The sequence below is a fragment of the Danio aesculapii genome, chromosome 18, assembly GCF_903798145.1.
Source record: "Danio aesculapii chromosome 18, fDanAes4.1, whole genome shotgun sequence".
Classification (NCBI taxonomy): domain Eukaryota; kingdom Metazoa; phylum Chordata; class Actinopteri; order Cypriniformes; family Danionidae; genus Danio; species Danio aesculapii.
Genome location: NC_079452.1, coordinates 27522435 through 27547434, shown reverse-complemented (window position 1 = coordinate 27547434; position 25000 = coordinate 27522435). Strand labels below are relative to the sequence as shown.

General features: G+C 38.0%; 1 protein-coding gene across 1 annotated transcript in view; it reads left to right on the top strand.

The window, feature by feature from the left end:
* The window catches only part of LOC130245302 (protein unc-13 homolog C), a 384171-nt gene that overhangs the window by 145374 nt on the left and 213797 nt on the right, over window positions 1-25000 (top strand). The window contains exons 13-14 of the mRNA XM_056477954.1: window positions 4815-4968; window positions 7184-7252. Coding sequence (XP_056333929.1) covers window positions 4815-4968; window positions 7184-7252 — 223 coding nt within the window. The remainder of the gene's footprint in view (window positions 1-4814; window positions 4969-7183; window positions 7253-25000) is intronic.

Genomic DNA, 25000 nt, shown 5'->3' with positions numbered 1-25000 from the left:
TAAGCAGGTGTGGCTTACATTTCAGTATATATTAAGTGGGTGTGACTTTTATTTCAGTACTGATGAAGCGGGCATCCTTTTGATCAGTGGGTTGAATTACATGGGTGTGGCTTCTATTTGAGTGGATTAAGTGGGAGTGGCTTTTATTCAAACATTGATTAAGTGGGTGTGGCTTCTACTTGAGTATTTATTTAGTGGGCGTGCTTTTGATCAGTGAGTTGAATTAAGTAGGCATGGCTGCTATTTGAGTATTCATTAAGTAGGCACGTTGTAGATCAGCGGGTTGTATTAAGTATGTGCGTATGTTTATTTTTGAGTATTGATTATGTGGGTGTGGCTTATATTTGAGTATTAAGTTGGTATTATTTTGATCAGTGGTTTAAATTAAGTAGGTGTGGCTTCTTTATGAGTATTGATTAAGTAGGCGTGCTTTTGATCTGTGGGTTAAAGTGGGTGTGGCTTATATTTGAGTATTGATTAAGTGGGTGTGGCTTCTTTGTGAGTATAAGTTAAGTGGGCATAGATTTGAGCAGTGGGCTGAATTAAGTAGGTGTGGTTTCTATTTAAGTATTGTAATGATTAAGTGGGCGTGCATTTGATCAGTAGGTGAAATAATTAAGTGTAGCTTCAATTTGAGGATTGATTGAGGGGGTGTGGCTTCTATTTGAGTATTTATTAAGTGGGCATGTTTTTAATCAATGGAATGAATTAAGCAGTTGTGGCTTCTATTTAGTATTATTAAGTGGGTGTGGCTTCTATTTGAGTATTAAGTAGGCGTGGCTTCTATTTGAGTATTACGTAGGCGTGGTTTCTATTTGAGGATTGATTAAGTGGGTGTGCATTTGATCAGTGGGTTGAATTAAATGCTTACAGGCTGAAAAGAAAGCAAGCCTTTACCAGGCAACAGAAAGCCAACACCCTCCATCACATATCATTTGTTCTCATTTAGCCGTGAGCATCTTTCAATCATTTCTGAAGAGGGAAGGAGGGAGTATGGAGAGAGGAAGAGAAAACTCTTCATCTTTTTCTCGGAGGCTCAATAACTCTTCATTCCCCTGTGTGTCGCGTCGGGCCGCTTGAGTTTAGAGGTCATGCTAACTAATGAGGTCCAGATCAATGTCTGCAGGTACTAATGTTCGCTCTCATAGCATTGCAGCCTACAGCTTCTTCTCTCAGTTCTACTATAAACACAGCAGGACTGTAGCATTGTCAGGCAAGCCATCGGCATTATAAATGCTCACGAGTTTAAATAAATCATCCAAATTATTAAATATAGTGAGGAGGCTGTCAAACTCCAGAACTGACTGTGGTTTTCTGCTTGAGCATTGGACCAAGTGGGCGGGGTTTTTATCAGTGGTTTGAATTAAGTGGCTGTGGCTTCTAATTGAGTGTTGGAATAAGTGGGTGTGGTTTTGTTCAGTGGGTTTAATTAAATAGCTGCTTCTATTTAAATATCAATAAATGGGTGTGGCTTCTATTTCAGTGTTAAATTAAGTGGGCAGGGTTTTATGGTCAGTTGGTTGAATTAAGTGGGTGTGGTTTGTTTGAGTGTTAAATAAAGTGGGCGTGCTTTTGATCAGTTGGTTGAATTAAGTAGGTTTGGCTTCTATTTGAGTATTATTAAGTGGGTGTGGCTTCTATTTGAGTGTTGGATTAGGGGGTGTGGTTTTGATCTGGGGGTTGAATCAAGTATGTACAGCTTCTGTTTGAGTGGGCGTGGTTTTGATCAGCGGGTTGATTTATCGGTTAATTGAATGAAGTGGGTGTGGCTACTGTTTAAATATTGATTAAGTGGGTGTGTTTTTGATCAGTGGGTTGAATTAAATGGGTGTGGCTTCTGTCAGAGTGTTAAATTAAGTGGGCATGCTTTTGATCAGTGGTTTGAATTAAGTAGCTTTTTGAATATTGTTTAAGTGGGCGTGGCTTCTATTTGATTATTGATTAAGTGGGCATGCTTTGGATCAGGGGGCTGAATTATCAGTTAATAGAATTAAGTGGATGTGGCTTAGGTTTGAGTTAAATTAAATTGGCAGGCTTTTGAGATTGGTTTGAATTAAGTGAGGTGGCTTCTGTTTGAATATTGATTAAGTGGGAGTGTTTTTGATCAGTTGGTTGAATTAAGTGGGTGTGGTTTGTTTGAGTGTTAAATTAAGTGGGCGTGCTTTTGATCAGTTGGTTGAATTAATTAGTTGTGGCCTTTATTTGAGTATTGTTAAGTGGGCGTAGCTTCTATTTGAGTATTGGATTAAGGGGCGTGGCTTTGATCTGGGGATTGAATTAAGTATGTGCAGCTTCTGTTTGAGGGTTGGATTAATTGGGCATGGTTTTGCTCACCGTGTTGAATTATCAGTTAATTGAATGAAGTGGGTGTGGCTTCTGTTTGAATATTGATTAAGAGGGTGTGTTTTTGATCCGTGGGTTGAATCAAATGGGTGTGGCTTCTGTTTGAATATTAAGTGGGTGTGTTTTTGATCCGTGGGTTGAATCAAATGGGTGTGGCTTCTGTTTGGGTGTTAAATTAAGTGAGCACACTTTTGATCAGTGGTTTGAATTAAGTAGCTTTTTTGACTATTAAGTGGGTGTGGCATCTATTTGAGTATTGATTAAGTAGGTATGCTTTTGATCAAGGAGCTGAATTATCAGTTAATTGAATTATGTGGGTGTGGCTTCTGTTTGAGTTAAATTAAATTGGCGGGCTTTTGTCATTGGTTTGAATTAAGTGGGTGTGGCGTCTATGTGAATACTGATTAAGTGGGAGTGTTTTTGATCATTGGGTTGAATTAAATGGGTATGGCTTCCGTTTGAGTGTTAAATTAAGTGGGAGTGTTTTTGATCAGTTGGTTGAATTAAGTAGCTGTTGATTATTACGTGGGTGTGGCTTCTGTGAGTGTTGGATTAAGGGGGTGTGGTTTTGATCAGCAGGTTGAATTAACTATTAATTAAATTAAGTGGGTGTGGTTTATGTTGGAATAAATGGGTGAGGTTTTTATCTGTGGGTTGGATTAAGTAGGCATGGCTTCTGTTTGATTATTGATTACGTGGGTGGGGTTTTGATCTTCTAACATTTATCATTTATTTTAGCTTTATTTTAGTTTTAGAAGCCACACCCACTTTATTCAATTAACTGATAATTCAACACGCTGAGCAAAACCATGCCCACTTAATCCAACACTCAAACAGAAGCTGCACATGTTTAATTCAACCCCCAAATCAAAACCACGCCCATTAATCCAACACTCAAATAGAAGCCACGCCCACTTAATAATACTCAAATAAAGGCCACAACTAATTAATTCAACCAATTGATCAAAAGCACGCCCACTTAATTTAACACTCAAACAAACCACACCCACTTAATTCAACCAACTGATCAAAAACACTCCCACTTAATCAATATTCAAATAGAAGCCACCTCACTTAATTAAAACCAATCTCAAAAGCATCTATTTGAGTATTGATTAAGTGGGTATGCTTTTGATCAAGGAGCTGAATTATCAGTTAATTGAATTATGTGGGTGTGGCTTCTGTTTGAGTTAAATTAAATCGGCGGGCTTTTGTCATTGGTTTGAATTAAGTGGGTGTGGCTTCTATGTGAATACTGATTAAGTGGGATGGTTTTTGATCATTGGGTTGAATTAAATGGGTATGGCTTCCGTTTGAGTGTTAAATTAAGTGGGAGTGTTTTTGATCAGTTGGTTGAATTAAGTAGCTGTTGATTATTACGTGGGTGTGGCTTATGTGAGTGTTGGATTAAGGGGGTGTGGTTTTGATCAGCAGGTTGAATTATCTGTTAATTAAATGAAGTGGGTGTGGTTTATGTTGGAATAAATGGGTGAGGTTTTTATCTGTGGGTTGGATTAAGTAGGCGTGGCTTCTGTTTGATTATTGATTACGTGGGTGGGGTTTTGATCTTCCAACATTTATCATTTATTTTAGCTTCATTTTAGTTGCTTAAAACATTTTAACATCTGTGTCTGCAAGTGTGTGAAATTGAACTCACTGCTTACGTTTCTGTATTATTTAGTGTATATCTTGAACAAATGTTTTTTTTTTTTGTTGTGTGTGCGGTGCTTAACATCAAGTTGAATCATTTTTTTGTAGTCACTGACAGTAACTCATTTTCAGAATTTGTGTTTGTGTGCTACATAATTTAGTCTACATAAATTATTTACATTCACAACTGACTAGATACCAAGAAGACAAATAGAGAAAAGTGTGTTTCTGTGAAGCATTTGTTTGTTAAATGTTCAACAAAACAAAAGCACTGTGGTGTATGAGAGTGTGTGTGTGTGAACAGTATGCATGTGAGATGCTGTATTGCTCAGTGTGTACTGTATGTGTGTAAGTGAGTGAGTGTGTCTAAGCCCTGCAGGCCTGATGCTATTTTTAGTCCATGTCTCTCTTCTTTCTTCTTCTTCTATCTCTTTTTCTCATTTATATCTTCCTTTAATGAATCTCCTCTAACAGTGTCTGACATTACTGGGCAATTTCCTGCGGCTCAACACACTAGCAGATCTGTGTTGTGCTATTTATCATTTTCAGGGTGTACTTTGCTTAAAAAAAGAAATTAAATAATAATGTTAGTAATCAATATCTAAAGTCATTATATTCCTGTGCTGTACAACAGTCATCTATCGATCATTCAGAAATGTATACTGAGGTCATTTGTTATTGCTGTTGTTTAAATGTTGTTGCTTGGGGGAAGTAAATTCACCAAATCTAACATTAAATATAGACGGTGATGGGTTTTTAAATCACTGCTGAGTGTGTTTTTGTCTGAAACTAGCATCTGTGTGTTTCTCCCTCTTATTCAGACACTTCTCATGTCTCTCATCCAAGTACATGTGTCCTGGCGTTCCCGCTGTGATGAGTAACCTGCTTGCCAACATCAACGCTTACTTCGCACACACAACAACTGCAACCACTAACATCTCGGCCTCCGACCGATTCGCAGCATCCAACTTTGGGGTTTGTCAGCTTCACTGTTGATGGATGAGTGATTAAATGTGTCTGGAGAGATTGATGGGTGGTTTAGTAAATGAGAGAAGGGAGGGATGGATGAGTTAAAGGTTGGATGCATGATTGGATGAGTGCAATGAATGGATGAATGAGTGACTAGATGGGTGGTTGGATGAGTGGATGATTGTATGGATATATGATTGTGTGAGTATAGGGATGGAAAAATAAATGGATGATTCAATGTTTAACTAGATGGATAAATGATGGATGGATGGATGGATGGATGGGTGGTTGAATTAATGAATGGTGGGGTGACTGGGTGGATAGGTGGATGGATGATTAGATTGGATTATTGGATTGATAGAAGACTGAATGGGTGACAAGATGAATGGATTGGTGGTTGAATGAGTGGATGAATGTATGGATACAGATGATTGTGAAAATGGATGGATGGATGGATAAATGAATGTTAGGTTGAGTGATTAGATGGATAAATTATGTTGGATTGATGGATGGATGGATGACTAAATGAATGGATTGGCGGTTGATTGAAAAAGTACATGGCTAGATGTTAGGACAGATGGATGGATGGATGGATAGTGGAGTGACTGACTGAAAGGATGGATGGATGGATGAATGAAAGGATGATTGTATGAGTCCATGGATGAATGAACGGATGGGTGGATTATTGGATTAATGGAAAACTGGATGAGTGGTAAAAAGAATGGATTGATGAATAAATAGATAGATGATTAAAAGGAGGGATAATTGAATGAATTGATGGTTGGATGGATTGTTGAATGGATGGACGGACGGACGGATGGATGAATAGATAGATAATTGGATGGATGGCTGAATGGAAGAATTAATGGATGTATAGTTAAATGAATTGATGTTAGATTGATGGTTAGATTGATGACTGGATGGATGGATGGATGGATGGATGGATGGATGGATGGATGAATGGTTGAATGGATGGATGGATGGATGGATGAATAGATAGATGATTTGGTGATGATGGATGGATGGATGGATGGGTGGGTGGATGGATAGTTAATAGGAAATGATGGTTGGATGGTTTGATGGCTGGCTGGCTGGCTGGATGGATGGATGGATGCATGGATGGATTGATGGATGGATGGTTGGTTGGTTGGTTGATTGAATGGTGGAATGGACAGATAGATAAAGAGATAGATGATTAGATGTATGGTTGAATGGAAGGATTGATGGATGGATGGATGGATGGATGGATGGATGGATGGATGGATGGATGGATAGATGGATGGGTAAATGAATGGATGGATGGATGAACAGATAGACAATTGGATGGATGGCTGAATGGTAGGATTGATGGATGAATGGATGGAAGGATGGATGGATGGATGGACGGACGGATGGACGGATGGACGGATGGATGGATAGATGGATAGATGGATAGATGGATGGATGGATGAATGCATGGTTGGATGGATGGATGGATGGTTGAATGGACTGATGGATGGATGGATGGATGGATGAATGGTTGAATGGATGGACGGTTGGATGAATAGATAGATGATTTGGTGATGATGGATGGATGGATGGATGGATAGTTAAAAGGAAATGATGGTTGGATGGTTTGATTGCTGGATAGATGGATGGTTGGTTGGTTGATTGAATGGTGGAATGGACAGATAGATGAAGAGATAGATGATTAGATGTATGGATGAATGGAAGGATTGATTGATGGATGGATGGATGGATGGGTGGATGAATGGATGGATGGATGAACAGATAGACAATTGGATGGATGGCTGAATGGTATGATTGATTAATGGATGAATGGATGGAAGGATGGATGAATAAATGGATAAATGGATGGTTGGATGGATGGATGGTTGAATGGACAGACGGATGGATGGATGGATGAATGAATGAATGAATAGATAGATAGATAATTGTATGGATGGCTGAGTGGATGGATGGATGGTTAAATGGATAGAATGAATGAATGGATGGATTAATCACTGAAGGAATGGATAAAGATAGATGTATGATTAAATGAATGAATGGAAGGTTGGATGTATGACTGAATGAATGGTTGGATGAATGTCTAAAAGAATAGATGGATAGATAATGGAATACAATGGAAAAGTGAAATGGAAAGTGATGCACAAACAAAGAGCCCATGTTTCCCAAATGTAGGACTGATCTATTTTGTGTGTGTGTGTTGTGTTTTCTGCAGAGAGAGAAGTTCGTCAAGCTCTTGGATCAGCTCCACAACTCTCTGAGGATCGACCTCTCCAAGTACCGGGTGAGTTAAAGTCAAAACCCCGAGCTATCTCAGCACACCCAGACGCTACGCTCACTACCCCAGATGGATTTTCTATTTCAGAGACATCAGAAAGAAAAACACTCATCTATTATTCATCGCCATGGAGATAATTTAACCTCTCCATCACTTTTAGCGATCCCCTACCTTAATTTACAATGACATTCAAACACTTTACGAGCTCTTCGCAGAACAGAAGGTCCATTTATTCACACGCGACGCAACGATTTGAGAAAAATGCCTCAGAAAAATCAAAGATTGCTCTTGACTCGCTTTGCCCTTCTTGCTTTTATACTAATGTGGTATATGCAGACGGACTTTTAATTTTCAGTCAGCCAGCTCAAGTGCTTCCGGTGAACTGGCTTGCCGTTACAAAATGGCCACATTTGAGATCTGATTTCTTTAGTGATCTTCACTGCCTGATTGATAGACTAAATATGGTGGGTCTCAGAAGCACTGCAAGAGATGGACTGCACTCCATCTCTTTAAAATATGAGCATTTATTTTTAATGGAGTTTCTAAGTTCGCCTGCTGCTACTGACGGCACTAGTATTTCAAGAGTTCACACTTAGATATGCTTGGCGTATAAAGCAGGTTTGGCATGCTGTCCCGGGAGAGAACCCTGAGCTCGGAGATATTTGAGCCCAGGGCTCCCGCCCGGTCGATAAGCGTATCAGGAGATCCGCGATAAGGTAGGTCTTGAGAGCTCCCCCTTTAGAAAAGGGAGGAAAAGGAGGAGATGGGGTGGAAGGGGGGATTCTTCCAAACGAAGATAGAGCAGTAGGAAGAAAATGATCCATTTATAGTAGACTAGGATCACTCTGATTGGATTATTACTGATTACAGATGAGTGGCCAGACGTCAATCATATCACGTGCTTCTCTCGAAATTAGTTTATGAAACTTCACTTATTTGGTCTTTCATCTTTTTCTACGCTTAAAACAACTCAGTGAATGTTTAAGTCTATTTAGCTGATTGTATTTTCATTACATTACAACATTGATGCTGTAAAAGGAACCATATGAAATTGAAAATAGTCACATCAAGCTTTCACCGAAAGTTTATCTTTGGCTGAAAAACACTAGTGGCTCTATTTTAACGATCTAGGCGCAAAGTCTAAAGCGCACACTGTAAAAAATAAATCCGTAAAATTTACGAAAAAAAAACCCAGCAGCCGTGGTTGCCGTTTAAAATACAGGACAAACTGTAAAAGTAATTTCTCACTTTTACAGTAAACTACCGTATTTCATTAATTTATAGATGGAATATGTCTGTATTTTGAATTATCAACATCCACACATGTTTTGTTACACAGTTACACGTTAACACAGCCATATGCAGGTGGTGATGAGGAAGTTACATAATGAGCCAATGCTCATCACAAACATTTCCCACAAGCCGAAAAGTGGATCAGTGTATAGAAGAAGGTGCTCAGTGTCATTCACACAGCTACTAAACACCAGTACGGTAACACACATAACATTAAAGTCATGAAATAAACATTGTTTATCAATGTTAGATGTAGCTTAAATCTTTAATGTACTGTACATAACTGATGGGGAAACAAATAAAAAGGTCTATAGTAATGTCAACAAAAAGCATAAAAAGTGACGTGCCATGGAGGGAATTCTGGGAAAGTCAATTTACGGTTATTCACCGTATATATTAAGGAAATATACTGTTGAGGAGGTTGCGGATTTTTACTCTAGCATTTTTACAGTATTTTACAGTTGAAATCACGGCCATTTTTTACAGTTTATGGCGCAAAAGCATTAAGTAGAGCTGTAAACCTACACTGGTCTCACGGTTCGCTTACGATTATCATGCCATCGATTCGGTTCAATTCGATATCTCGGTGTATCACGGTGCATTGACGGTGCTTTCCATACACAGTTTTATATTTTCTTCACAGCAGCAATTCTTGTATTAAAATGTAGACATATATTTATATACTATTTGTAATAGTTTTGTCCTTTAATACAAATATTCAGATATATAAACTGTACCTTTAAACAACTCAAGCATTTATAGCAAATAATATAAACAAATATTAATATCCCGCTCGCTTTCTGATCCTTGTCTACCAACTTCTCTTACACCCCTTTGATTGGTCACACGCTCAACATAAAGGGCTGCGGTCGGCGCCTGTGCGCTGCGCTCTTCACAGATGAGTGACACTGATAAGCGGCAGCGGCGATCACAGCTGACCCATGATAGACACGGTGGAGAAAACTCTGCAGGCACGCGCTCGTGTTTGTATCCAGAAGTATTGCTGTAGAACAGCCGAAAGGAGAGGAAAAGTCACGCCAGCCGGTCAAATGGGCCGCAGTGAGAGAGACAGAGCGAGAGAGAGAGAAATGGAGTACTTACATTCTCTCAATCGCAGTGAAATAGGGGCTTCTGCTGTAAGTGTCAGTGAAAGACTGTCCAGCAAATACAAACGCATTGAAATTGTGCACAGTTTCTAAGTTTTTAAGTAGTTGGAGCGTTGTAAATACTCACACTCACCTCCCTCGACATAGTAAGCTACGGCGACATAACGGATATAAGATAAATGACGTCAGTACACAATAACCGGTTATTTAAGGATGGAAATATACACTTTGCACCCCATAGCATTGGTCTAACAGGGTTGTGCTTATTCTCTTAAAAAATAGAGCATTTTTTTGGCCCACATATTGTATTGAATAATATGCTGGCACAACTCTGATAAATGGTAATAAGCAATTAAAATTATAATGATAACCTATGGATAAAAGGTCAACCAGGTGGTTATGATGCCTGTTGATGAGTTATGGATGTTTTTTTTAAGTATAATGTGCATTAAATCAATCAGAGTATCATCTTCCATTCCCTTTAAGAGTCAGTTGTGTTGCGCCAAATAGCATTTGCTATTTACATGGCGGACTTTGTATGTGGAAAAACTGATTGCTTCACTAGCGAGAAAACAGTTAAACAGAGCATCTGCAGTGCGAGAATGCGAGATGAGCCTTCTCTATTTGACCTCTTTACTTTCTCTTTACTTTCACTCTTTACTTCACTCCTTTACTTCGGTGCCGTAAGGAAACAGTGATGTACACACACCACTGAAGACATCCATCAGCTACTTATAATGTACTTGTTTGAACACTGCATGAACTCAGCAGTTCCGGATCAATCAGATTAATAATTCATTGATCAAGTCGATTGAACATGCTTGAGAAACAATGTCAGAAAAAATTGTCAATATAGGGTGTGTATGAAATACTGTGTCATTGCTTTGAAATGTTTTGTGTTTTGATACATGAAATGTTTGTTATTCTTAAAGTGATACTTGTTTTATTGAAGCTAAAATGGCTCTGATTTAAGTCATGTTGAGTTTAATTTCTGTATTCGGGATTGAGATTAACATGTAGTGCGTTTATGCGTTAAGTTGTGTTGAGTCAAGTAATTTAACAACATATTTTTATTACTTTCAGACAGTAAATAAAATGTAATTTAAGAACAATTTTAATGATGTAATTAATAATTGGACGCAGTGGCGCAGTAGGTAGTGCTGTCGCTTCACAGCAAGAAGGTCTCTGGTTCGAGCCTCGGCTGGGTCAGTTGGCGTTTCTGTGTGGAGTTTGCATGTTCTCCCTGCGTTCGTGTGGGTTTCCCCCACAGTCCAAAGACATGTGGTACAGGTGAATTGGGTATGCTAAATTGTCCGTAGTGTATGTGTGTGAATGAGTGTGTGTGGATGTTTCCCAGAGATGCGTTGCAGCTGGAAGGGCATCCGCTGTGTAAAACATATGCTGGATAAGTTGGCGGTTCATTCCACTGTGGCAACCCCGGATTAATAAAGGGACTAAGCCGAAAAGAGAATGAATAAATGAATAATTAATCACTTTTTTGAAGTGACTTACCCAACAGTGTTAATAATGATATATTGTATTTATAATGCGCTTTTCTAAAACCCAAAGCGCTACAACAACAGAGAGAATAAAACACGCAATAAAATACAAGGATTCAAGATAGAGAAGTAATAAATCAAGGCAAGGCAAGTTTATTTCTATAGCACATTTCATACACAGTGGCAATTCAAAGTGCTTTACATAAATAGGAATGAAAGAAACAAGTATAAGAGAATAAAAAAATAAATAAAAATTATTAAAAACAGATTAAAATGTGTTAAAACAGGTTATAATAGAATGAAAAAAGACAAAAAAGACAACAGTGTGATCTGTGGGACGTAGCACAGTGCTCATTCAGTAAAGGCACAGCTAAACAGATGTGTTTTCAGTCTTGATTTGAATGTGCCTAATGTTGGAGCACATCTGATCATTTCTGGAAGCTGATTCCAGCAGTCGGGGGCGCTACTGCTGGAATCAGAAACGTATGCTGTGTTTCGTATATAATATTTTATTATTTTATTTATGTCAATAATCATTAGAATATTAAGTAAAAATCATCATCGTTGAAGATATTTTGTAAATGTATTAAGGTAAATATATCAAAACTCTTTTTTTTATAAGTAATATGCATTGATATGAAAGGATTTAAAGAACTTTAAAGGTGATTTTCCAAAAATGAATTAATTAGGGACCCTCAGATTACAGATATTCAAATATAATATAAAAATAAAACTATAAAGCTTACAGTAAGCTTATTTATTCAACATTTAGACTAAGCATAAACCTCAAATTCCAAAAATGTATGTATTAATTTATTTTCCTTCGGCTTAGTCTCTATTTTTAGAGGTCACCACAGCGGAATAAACCACCAACTATTCAAGCATATGTTTTACACAGCGGATGCCCTTCCAGCTGCAACCCAGTATTGGGAAACACCTTAAACACACATTTCCACACATACACTACGGCCAATTTAGTTTCTTTAATTCACCTAAACCGCATGTGTTTGGACTGTGGGGAAACCGGGGCACCCGGAGGAAACCCACGCCAACATGGAGAGAACATGCAAACTTCACACAGAAATGCCAACGGGCCCAGACGGGACTCGAACCAGCGACCGTCTTGCTGTGGGTCCACAGTGCTAACCACTGAGCCACCATTCCGCAAAAGTTTCATCTTCAAGTCAGAATGCATATTTTAGTCCTTGGCTTTCTTGTAGAAGTCTGCATCTCAGCGTGAGTGCTAGAAAGCATTGACAGGAATCACACACACACACACACACACTGGACTGGCGGGCGTCCAGGGAATTCAGTGCCCGTTACCTGCTGCTTTCGCCTGTCAACTTCCAGGCAGTGCGTCCTGACAGTAATACACTCCGGATGTGCGGCGCTGCTGTGGATTTTGACCGTAATGAAATTCTGAAGCAAAGTGAGTTTGGTCTGTGCTCGTGTGGCTTTGGCCGGGGCTGGTTTTTGTTCCTCCGGAGCGCTTTAACGCCTCTGCTTTATTAGATGAATTTACAGCGTCTGTGGCTGTGTTGTCTGCATTACGCTTGTGTTCAATAAACCTCAGGCAGACTTTATCTCCTCTCACTCACTCGCACAGGATTATACGTTTCTCGAGAAGCCTGGAAATCACACTGAACTCGGAGACAACACTAGACAGGCTTTCTGGCACCGCTCCACGTGCTTTCAGAACAACAGCTTTATCGTGGGAAAAAATAGATCTCAGTAGGCTATATTACAGGGCTCAATGTGTCTGTTTTATACATCCGTCTGAAATCAAATCAATGTATTTATAGATGCTTATAATAATAATGATGATAATAAAATAATAATAATAATAATAATGATGATTATGATGATAATAATAATGATAATGACAGTAATAAAATCAATATTAATAATAATATTAATAATATTAATAAAAATAATAATAATAATAATAATAATAATAATAATAATAATAATTACAACAACAATAATAATAGTAATAATAATAATAATGATGATGATAAAAATAATGATAATGACAGTAATAATATCAATATTAATAATAATATTAATAATAATAATAATAATAATAATAATAATGATGATGATGATGATGATAATAATAATGATAATGACCGTAATAATATTAATAATATCAATATTAATAATAATAATAATGAATATTAATAATAATTTTAATGATGATAATATAATAAAGAATAATAAATAATAATAATAATTTTAATAATAAAAAAATATTAAAGATAATTATAATGATGATAATAATAATAATAATAATAACAGTAATAATATTAATACAAGTAATAATGATGATGATAAAATGGCAAAAACGAGAATGATTATAATAATAATAATAATGGTGACAATGATGATGATGATAATAATAATAATAATAATAATAATAATAATAATAATAATAATAATAATAATAATAATAATAATTAATAATAAGAATGATAATAATAATAAAATAACAACAACAACAACAATAATAATAATAATAATAATAATAATAATAATAATAATAATAATAATAATAAGAATGATAATAACAACAACAACAACAATAATAATAATAATAATAATAATAATAATAATAATAATGAAATAATAACAACAACAACAACAATAGCAATAATAATAATAAGAATTAATAATAAGAATGATAATAATAATAATAATAATAAAACAACAACAACAACAACAACAACAATAATAATAATAATAATAATAATAATAATAATAATAATAATAATTAATAAGAAGAATGATAATAACAACAACAACAACAACAACAACAACAATAATAATAATAATAATCATTCATTCATTCATTCATTTCAGCTTAGTCCCTTTATTATTCTGGGGTCGCCACAGTGGAGTGAACCAACCACCAGCTTATCCAGCACATGGACAGCATCCATCCATTCTGGACAGAAATATCCATACACACTCATTTACACACATACACTATGGACAATTTAGCTTACCCTATTCTTGTATAGCACATGTGTTCTGGACACTCAAAACAGTCAGGACCTCGGTTTAACGTCTCATCCGAAGGTCGGCTGAGCAGCACAGAGTCCCCATCTTTATACTGGGGTATTAGGACCCACACAGACCACAAGTTGAGCGCCCCCTGCTGGTCTCACTAATACCACTTCCAGCAGTAACCTAGCTTTCCCATGTGGTCTCCCATCCAGGCACTGACCAGGCTTAGCCTTGCTTTGCTTCAGTGGGCGACCATGTGAGTTGCAGAGAGCTAGCTGCCGGCTACAAACAGTTTTTGTCAGTTCGGTGGCTGAATCGTGGAAAATCATACAAGTTTAGTCAGTCACTCACTATCCTTTGGCTTAGTCCCTAATTTATCAGGGGTTGCCACAGCGGAATGAACCGACAATTACACTGGCATATTTTTTATCTGTTGTATGAAAAAGCAAGATTTTTAAAAAGAGGCGTGGCATCAAACCCCACCCCTAAACCCAATCATCATTGGGATCAAAAAGTTACGAAAAGGCTTGAGGTATTATAAACAAACTTTCACTAAACTGAAGATGCAGTGATACCAATTGATCAGTTTATTAAACTCAACTATGATGTAAACCATCCTCAAACAGTGTAAAACCAGGGTGCAGATCTGTAGACACCCTGATGGTTTCTCGTCAAAGCTCTTTTGATTGCTACTCAGTTTAATGACCTCTCACCTCAACAATCTGTTACCTGAAGCTCAACCATATGCTCATTTCTCTGTCCTCTTCTGACATTCACATCACTCAACAGCTTCTGCACTCTCATTCAACACCTCAAACAGTCATAGAAGGAAGCAAAGGGATATTCTAGTCATAATATATATATATAATGTCTTAACTGACAGACATGATTTCAGTATATCAGTAGTTTGTATACCAAAATCTGTCCATATGTGCAGATAAAAAGCAATTATGTCATATCTATTTATGTCAGATGTAAAGTAGTTATGGCATAGCATCATCTTTGTTTTCATCCAGTCATATATTTGTTACATAAAAAATAAAATTTAATATGAATAAATGTATATTCTTTAAGAATTTGCGATGTTTTTTTATTTTTAGTTCTGTTTTTATTTGTTGTATTTTTATTAAGTGTTGTTTTGGTGCTTGCATGTGCATTTTTAGCAGTAAATTTAAAGAGACATGCACTGTGTCTTGTTTACTGTAGATATCAAAGTTTAATTTCAATGTCTTTGTCAAAGTAAATATATATATACACACACACACACACACACACACACACAGTTGAAGTCAGAATTATTAGCCCCCTTTCGATTTTTGTTTTTCTTTTTAAAATATTTCCCAAATGATGTTTAACAGAGCAAGGAAATGTTCACAGTATGTCTGATAATGTTTTTTCTTCTGGAGAAAGACTTATTTGTTTTATTTCAGCTAGAATGAAAGAAGTTTTGTTTTTTAAAAACCTTTTTAAGCTCAAAACTATTAGCCCCTTTTAAGCATTTTTTTTTATGATAATCTACAGAACAAACCATCGATATACAATAACTTGCCTAATTACCCTAACCTGCTTAGTTAACCTAATTAACCTAGTTAAGCTTTTAAATGTCACTTTAAGCTGTATAGAAGAATATCTAGTCAAATATTATTTACTGTCATCATGGCAAAGATAAAATAAATCAGTTATTAGAAATGTGTTGAGAAAATCTTCTCTCCATTAAACAGAAATTGAGGAAAAAAATAAACAGGGGGTTAATAATTCTGACTTCAACTGTATATGCACACATATTTAGTGTATGCACATTGCACAAACATATATTATGTAATTACAAATGACTGTTTTGGATGCGATTAATCTTGATTTATTTATTTTTTAAGACATTTGTGCTGGAAAATAAGACAAAAATAGTTTAATATTGTTTGCAATGTGTTTAATGGCTGTATACAGTGGGGAAAATTGTCTCCATTATTCTCAGAAAACATATTTCTAAAGGTGCTGTTGACTTGACATTTTCACCAGAGGTTGATAACAACCACAGAAATCCATATGTGCAAAGAAAATAAATATAATTACTTTCCAAATGAAGTTATGCATAATAAAATGAAATGATGCAGGGAAAATGTATTGAACACATAACGAAAGGGAGGTGCAGTTCGGCAGTGAAAGCCCAGACAGCAGCTGAAATCTCTCAGTAGTTCTTCAGCAACCCTCTGCCCTTCCTCAGTGTAAATGAATATCAGCTGCTTCAGTCCAACATCTACATTAGCAGGAGGATGAAGTTGATGATATTTCAGTGAGGCAATGATCCAAAACACAGCCAAGGAAACTCTCAAATGCTTTCAGAGAAAGAAAATCAAGCTGTAGAATGGCCCAGGCAATCACCTGAGCCCCAATCCAATAGAAAATACAAAGATAAGCTCAGATTTTATAGACGAGACCCACAGAAGCATCAAGATTTCCATTGAAGTCTGTGAGAAACTCACACTTGAGCAATGCATATGACTTCATTCTCCATATGAGAGGTGTCTTTAAGCTGACAGCACCAAAAAGCCACACCAAATGAGCCACAACACTCTAAAAACCACCTACAACTCTAAAAACTGCACTGTAACATTACTGTGCATAGGACTCACAACTCAGACTTACTAATTAATAAATAATAATAATTACTTAAAAGGAACACGTGCATATTAAGTAAAACATGTGATTGATATATTTAGAAATAGCATAAGATCTGAAGCATTAGACTACACAGGGTGGACGCTTCATCAGTTAATGTTTCAAGTGTTCATTTACTCCAGTTGAAGAGGTTTGTCAGAGACGGATGGGTAAAAACATGTCAGCGTGAGTCATCTTCATTCACCCAGCAGCATGCACTATGCAACAATATTAATAACCCAAAGGTATTCCATCGTCATGAGCACCAATGACAAAATGCATCATAATTTAGCTGCAGACGGAGAAAATGTGTTCACAGGCTGTAAAGCTATCAGGATGCTCAGTCTGGCATGAAGAAAGAAACACTGTGTTTTTACACAGAGAATCAGAGGTCATGCAGGTGCAAACTCCACATGTGCACATGTCCTTAAATGTGTGATGTTGCATTTTTCTCTTGGGTTTTGTTAAAGGGCACATAGTTTACCTCTTTTTTATGATTTAATATTAATATTATGGTTCTTCTGAGTGGCCAGTTTAGGTTCAGTTCAAAACACAATTCAGATTGTTTTATTATATTGTGTTAAAAAGTGTCATGTTGGGGGCGTGTCCACAGTTCCCTGATTTATGGGTGTGTTGCTTCACATGTAAATTAGTTTCGGCTTCCCGCCCAACGTAACAAGGGGGCGGAGCCATGAGCTCACCCGCTCTGCGTTTGCAACAGAGACAGGCAGACTGAGAGAAGGAGCAGGAGTGAGAGGATCAGCAATCAGTCGTACATATATGGCTCGGAGACATACCAAGCAGAGAGTACAAAATCAATTGTGTCTTTGTATAGCTTTACAGCCAACTGTGTGCTAGTTTCAAGTACCGAGCTTGTACACCGAGACTAATAACCACGCACACTGGAATTACCTTTGACTGAGGCACCGGATGCGCCGCTCGAAGACGCGACACGGCACACCAGACACTCTCTGTGGAGCGGCAGAAACATAAAGTGTCCCGAATTGTCGCGCCATTGTGTGTACCCTGATAGAAACCTATGTTTAGAATTCTAAAACGCATGGCGCAGCATCAGGTGTAGCAGCACCTAGTTAAGATCACAGGGAGCTTCTGGGATCGCGAGAAATGCAAACGGCTGAAGTATAAGGTAGACTCAATGAGAAGTACACATGTTTGCAAACCTACCTAAAGATACAACCAATAATTCCGATTAGAGCGATAATGTGGAGAATATTGATCTTGTGTTGAGCCCAATGAGCCTTGCATCTAAAAATAGAGCTAGCGTGTTCCTTTAGTGATATCGCTTCGACTCACGCTGAAAATGGCGGACGTGGGGTAACAAACTGAGGATATGATGACACGCCTGTCAATCAATATTGGTGGGCGGGGGGACCGCTCTCCTACGTAAAGTTGCGGTCGATCTGAAAACCGCTCCAATTGGTCCCCCGTTTTTCATGTTGTTAAATTGAAAAAAAAAAGCACTGGGTGTGTTTATATCACCCCACTATGAAGGTCTATTCACCATTCATGCACATATGGCTGTCCAAACAGCTTGAAAAGTAGATTTTTTACCATAGGTGCCCTTTAAAGTCCTAGTTAAATCAAAATCAAAGTTTATTAGACGTTAGTGTTAGTATGTTAGCCTTATCTATAAGTCAGTGTTCTCAAAAAGAGTGACTGAAAATTTAGCATTTAGAAGATAGAAACATCCAAAGCTTGCAGTTTGTCACGTCCACCTAAATAGATCAACGATTTTATTTCCTCCAAACTGTGAACAGAAATGTTAGACTTGAAACATATATGGCACTTTTTTTTTATTGTTTCTTTTCTTTTTTAATTAACCTTAACAACCCAAACTACTTGTTGTTCAAACTACTTAAATAAAATGGGTTGAATCAACACAATGCTTAAGGTCATGGGGGCAGCAGTCTCAGGTGAAAACCCCTGACCTCCCTCTCCCCAAACACCTCCTCCAGTTACTCTAGGGGGATCCCGAAGCATTCCCAGGCCAGCTGAGAGACATAGTCACTCCAGTGTGTGCTGGGTCTTCCCCGAGGCATCCTCCTGGTGGGAGATGCCTGGAACACCTCCCTAAGTAGGCGTCCAGGAGGCATCCGAAACGGACTTCACTCGATGTGGAGGAGCAGCAGCTCTACTCCGAGCACCTCCCGGGTGACAGAGCTCCACACCCTATCTAGAAGGGTGCGCTCTGCCTCCCCGTAAAGGAAACTCATTTCAGCCGCTTGTATCCGGGACTTTGTCCTTTCAGTCATGACCCAAAGCTCATGACCATAGGTGAGAGTAGGAATGTAGATTGACTGGTAAATCGAGAGCTTTGCTTTTGAGCTCAGCTCCTTCTTTACCACAACAGACTGGTACATCGACCGCATTACTGCTGCCGCTGCACCGATCCTCCTTTTAATCTTACGTTGTATACTTTTCTCACTCGTGAACAATACCCCAAGATACTTCAACTCCTCCAACTGGGGTAAGGACTTTCCTCTAACCTGGAGATGGCAAACCACCTTTTTTCGGTGGAGCACCATGGCCTCGAACTTGGAGGTGCAGATTCTCATGCCAGCTGCGTGACACTCTGCGGCAAACCGTAAGAGGCCGGTGCATTGTGGAATGGGTGGTGGTTAACCTGATCGTCAGGCACAGAAACTACAGTAATTTACTGCCAGCTGTTCGCCAGTAACTAATGATGACAATAATAATGCATTTTATTTAAAGGCGCCTTTTTTGGCACTCAAGGTCACCGTACAGGACAGCTAGAACAATCAGTTTTAATATAAAAACATAATAAAAGTCAATAGAATACAATACACATTTTTTTTAAGTGAAGTTTATTTATAAACTAATTTCGAGAGGATCACGTGTTTATGATTGACACGGCTGGCCCCGAGTCAAGCTAATGTACGAACCACCAATCAGACTATTCCTAACTCAGTATAAATAACCAAGCATCTTACCTTTAGTCATCTTCGTCTTGAAGAATCCCCCCTTCCACCCCTTCTCCTCCTCTTTTCCTCTATAGGGCAGCACGGTGGCCCAGTGGTTAGCACTGTGGCCTCACAGCAAGAATGCCTCTGGCTCGGATCTCTAACCTGCCATTTGGCATTTCTGTGTGGAGTTCATGTTCCCCCCGTGCTTGCGTGGGTTTTCCCCGGGTCCTCCGTTTTTTTCCCACAGTCCAAAAACTTAAGACATAAGTAAATTGACTAAACCAAATCAGCCCCATAGTCAAAGTCTTATAGCAACACACCACCTTAGCAATCCTTAAGCAGCAGGAGGAGGGGGGGGGGGTTCTCGAGATCTACCTGAGCTCAAACCTCCCTGCAAACGGGAGGGAGCCTATAAGTGGAAGTTCAGATTTATTGTCAACACACCACCTTAGCAATCCTTAAGCAGCAGGAGAAGGGGGGGGGGGGGGGTTCTCGAGATCTACCTGAGCTCAAACCTCCCTGCAAATGGGAGGGAGCCTATAAGTAAGAGGTTCAGATTTATTGTCATTTAATTTCAGGACGTTTGAGGTAAACCAGGATTTGATGTCTGCAAAGCAGTTAGTAAGGGATGAAGGTGGGAGTTTGAGGTTGTGTTTGGTTGATAGGTAGAGCAGGATGTCATCTGCGTAGCAATGAAAATGGATTTGGTGTTTGCGGAAAACCCCAAATCCAACTCACTGTAAAAAATACTGTACTTACATTATAGCACCGTTTATCTTGCTGTATATGCATTTACAGTATTGTGTATCTTTACTGTAAAATACAGAGTCTTTTTCACAAGGCTACTTTAAAAGCATACTGCATAACTGTCCTACAGTAAATTACAGTTCATATTACATATTTATATTACATATTCATATTACAGTTCATATTACAGTTCATATTACATATTCATATTACAGTTCATATTACATATTCATATTACATATTACATATTCATATAACATATTCATATTACAGTTCATATTACATATTCATATTACATATTACATATTCATATTACAGTTATTATTACATGTTCATATTACATATTCATATTCATATTACAGTTCATATTACATATTCATATTGCATATTCATATTCATATTACAGTTCATATTACATATTCATATTACATATTCATATTCATATTACAGTTCATATTACATATTCATATTACATATTCATATTCATATTACAGTTCATATTACATATTCATATTACATATTCATATTCATATTACAGTTCATATTACATATTCATATTCATATTACAGTTCATATTACAGTTCATATTACAAATTCATATTACAGTTCATATTACATATTCATATTACATATTCAAATTCATATTACAGTTCATATTACAGTTCATATTACATATTCATATTACATATTACATATTCATATTACAGTTCATATTACATATTCATATTCATATTACAGTTCATATTACATATTCATATTACATATTACATATTCATATTACAGTTCATATTACAGTTCATATTACATTTTCATATTACATATTACATATTCATATTACAGTTCATATTACATATTCATATTACATATTACATATTCATATTCATATTACTGTTCATATTACTTATTCATATTACATATTACATGTTCATATTCATATCACATATTACATATTCATATTACATATTACATGTTCATATTCATATTACAGTTCACATTACATATTCATATTCAGATTAATAAAGTCTAACAAACAAACAAATGTAACGTCCAATGCTAATGAGGGAGTGATGGTCACTAGGGGGCGGGGCTTTCTCTCTCTGATTACACATGCGAAGCGAGAACGTCAATCAAAGCGTCTCTGAAGACTGTTTTTATAAAATAAGAAAAATATTAGCGGCTGGTTATGTTCACACACTGCTGCCGCACAACTGTGTTTAAACCCCTTATAAAAGTGTTTTTTGCATAATAGGTGCTCTTTAATAGCAGGCTATAACAAATAGCAGTGGGTTTTCCACAGGGCTGGTTATGTAATAATAGTGACTGTGTTTTGTAAGAATCAGGAGCGACTCTGAGGGACGCTTTCAGCACTTTTATCAGCGCCGCTGCTGTAACTCTTAGCTGGTGTTTCACCGCAGCTCTCTAATTATTCAGAGCCAGTAATGGAGTGCTGGAGCTGTTTGTCAACAACAACCACCAAAAAACAGAGGCTCCACAAATCAATTTAGGCTGTTTTTTCACACTTGCTTTGATTCCAGTTCCCGACGCTCGGCGCCTCAGGTTTCTCCTCGCAGTGTTTTTTTTGGGTTTGAACTGTGGTATGTTTGTGCGAACATCATCCTGAGTCACAGCACAAGTTGTTTATCAGTACAGCTAGTGGCAAAAAAAAGAAAAAATCTGGGATTTAAAAGCATCCTTAAAAAAAAAACAGCATAAACTAAAATAACACACTTGCGTATGTTTTTCAGTACAAATATCGTAATATTACGGTGGCCGGGAAGTGCAAAACAACATTACAAAGTGTGAAGCACTTTAACGAAGCTCAAGATAAATTTACAAACACATAGGAAAAACGAGTTCACCAAGGATGAAACGAATTTACATTTTAGAAAAAAATTAACAAGACGTAAAACACTTTTACGAATCCGAAAACAAATTTACAACGATTCTTTACGAAAAAGGGACTGTACCACACACCGGAAATGATGTGGAATGTACCACACACCGGAAGTGATGCGGAATGTACCACACACCGGAAGTGATGTGGAATGTACCACACACCGGAAGTGATGTGGAATGTACCACACACCGGAAGTGAAGTGGAATGTACCACACACCGGAAGTGATGTGGGATGTACCACACACCGGAAGTGATCACACCGGAAGTGATGTGGAATGTACCGCACACCGGAAGTGATGTGGACTGTACCACACACCGGAAGTGATGTGGAATGTACCACACACCGGAAGTGATGTGGAATGTACCACGCACCGGAAGTGATGTGGAATGTACCGCACACCGGAAGTGATGTGGAATGTACCACACACCGAAAGCGATGTGGAATGTACCACACACCGGAAGTGATGTGGAATGTACCACACACCGGAAGTGATGTGGAATGTACCACACACCGGAAGTGATGTGGAATGTACCACACACCGGAAGTGAAGTGGAATGTACCGCACACCGGAAGTGATGCGGAATGTACCCCACACCGGAAGTGATGCGGAATGTACCACACACCGGAAGTGATGCGGAATGTACCACACACCGGAAGTGATGCGGAATGTACCGCACACCGGAAGTGATGCGGAATGTACCGCACACCGGAAGTGATGTGGAATGTACCGCACACCGGAAGTGATGCGGAATGTACCGCACACCGGAAGTGATGCGGAATGTACCACACACCGGAAGTGATGCGGAATGTACCACACACCGGAAGTGATGCGGAATGTACCACACACCGGAAGTGATGCGGAATGTACCACACACCGGAAGTGATGCGGAATGTACCACACACCGGAAGTGATGCGGAATGTACCACACACCGGAAGTGATGCGGAATGTACCACACACCGGAAGTGATGCGGAACGTACCACACACCGGAAGTGATGCGGAACGTACCACACACCGGAAGTGATGCGGAACGTACCACACACCGGAAGTGATGTGGAACGTACCACACACCGGAGGTGATGTGGAATGTACCACACACCGGAAGTGATGTGGAATGTACCACACACCGGAAAATATCATCTAGAGCAGTGGTTCTCAACTGGTTTGGCCATGAGACCCATATTTTTACATGGTCATCAAGCCGCGACCCAAATTTTTTGGAACTGTAATATAATTTTAGGAGTTATAATTAATTTGTATTTATTTGTTAACATACACAAGTAGTGTAAGACAAACCATAGGAAAATCCCCAAGACTTACAAATGAACAATATTTTATTTTATCACAAAATGTATGCACTTTTGTGATGTCCTCAGCTCTTGGAGTCGTCTTTTCTACAGGTTTGTCCTTGCAACCAGGATGTTTAGTTTTAGAATGTAGTTTTTAATTCAGAAGGTTTCATGCTCTTTCGTGAGAGCACATCACTACATATGAAGCACTGAGGTTTAAAGCCTTTTTTGTAGTCAATATATGTAAATCCATACTTTGCATATTCAGGGTCGTACTTGCGTACGCTGACATATTTGTTGCTATAATCAAATGAAATTTCACATGTCAAACGGTACGGTTGTCGCACACATTTCAAAATAAAAGTCCGGTATAAGCAAAGTAAGTTAAAAATTAAACTTTTGTTGTTGTTTTTTTTGACCACACACTCCACGACACACTGAAAATGATTCCACGACCCACTTTTGGGTCGCGACCCACCAGTTGAGAAACACTGATCTAGTGTGTGTCTTTGTAGACACAGGTTAACACGAGTCCGAAGGCACGGGTTAACATGAGTCTACAACTATAAAAATCATGGTTTGACCAACTGCAATAAAACATTGTTTTGTCATTTAGAGCAGTTATGAGAAAATATCAGCATGAGAGTATGTAGAAACATATAAACGTGAGGACATGGAAACAAGTTAACATGAGTTCACAACCAAAGCACAACATATGTTAAGTGATAAAAATATCAAAACTGACCTCAACACTTAGTCCCGAATAGCTCAGTGAGAAAGCTCGATTGATACTCGTGCTGAACTTTTTGACTTGGGTTCGAATCCCGTTGAAGACATGTAAATTATAATTATTTCTTAACATTAATTTTGGCTATATACTGTTCTGCCACACACATATTAATATCAATAATGTTTACACTGACACCAAGTGATAAGAATCTTTATTTGGTATGGGCATGTTTTGTTGCTGTGAAAAAGTGATGAATCTGCAAACGTGAATAGTTTACATCTGGAAAGGGTCACCAGTTAACATGGACACCAGTTAAACTGTAACACCGGCTTCGTTCAGTTTACTTTTAAGAGTCCTCAAGCAGATGTTTACACCGTGTAGACTTGATATCATGTCCACGATTACAGTGTACGAGTAGCTCTCATTAAAATATTGAAAACTCTGATGCAGTATGTCTGGTGTTTCTGTTTGGTCCGCGTCCTTTAGAAACTCTAAACACCGACCACACGCAAAGCAAAACCACGTTAAGCTGCTCATGTGTTTGCCAAAAAACGAGCAAAACAACCCTTAACTGCAGTCCATGTTC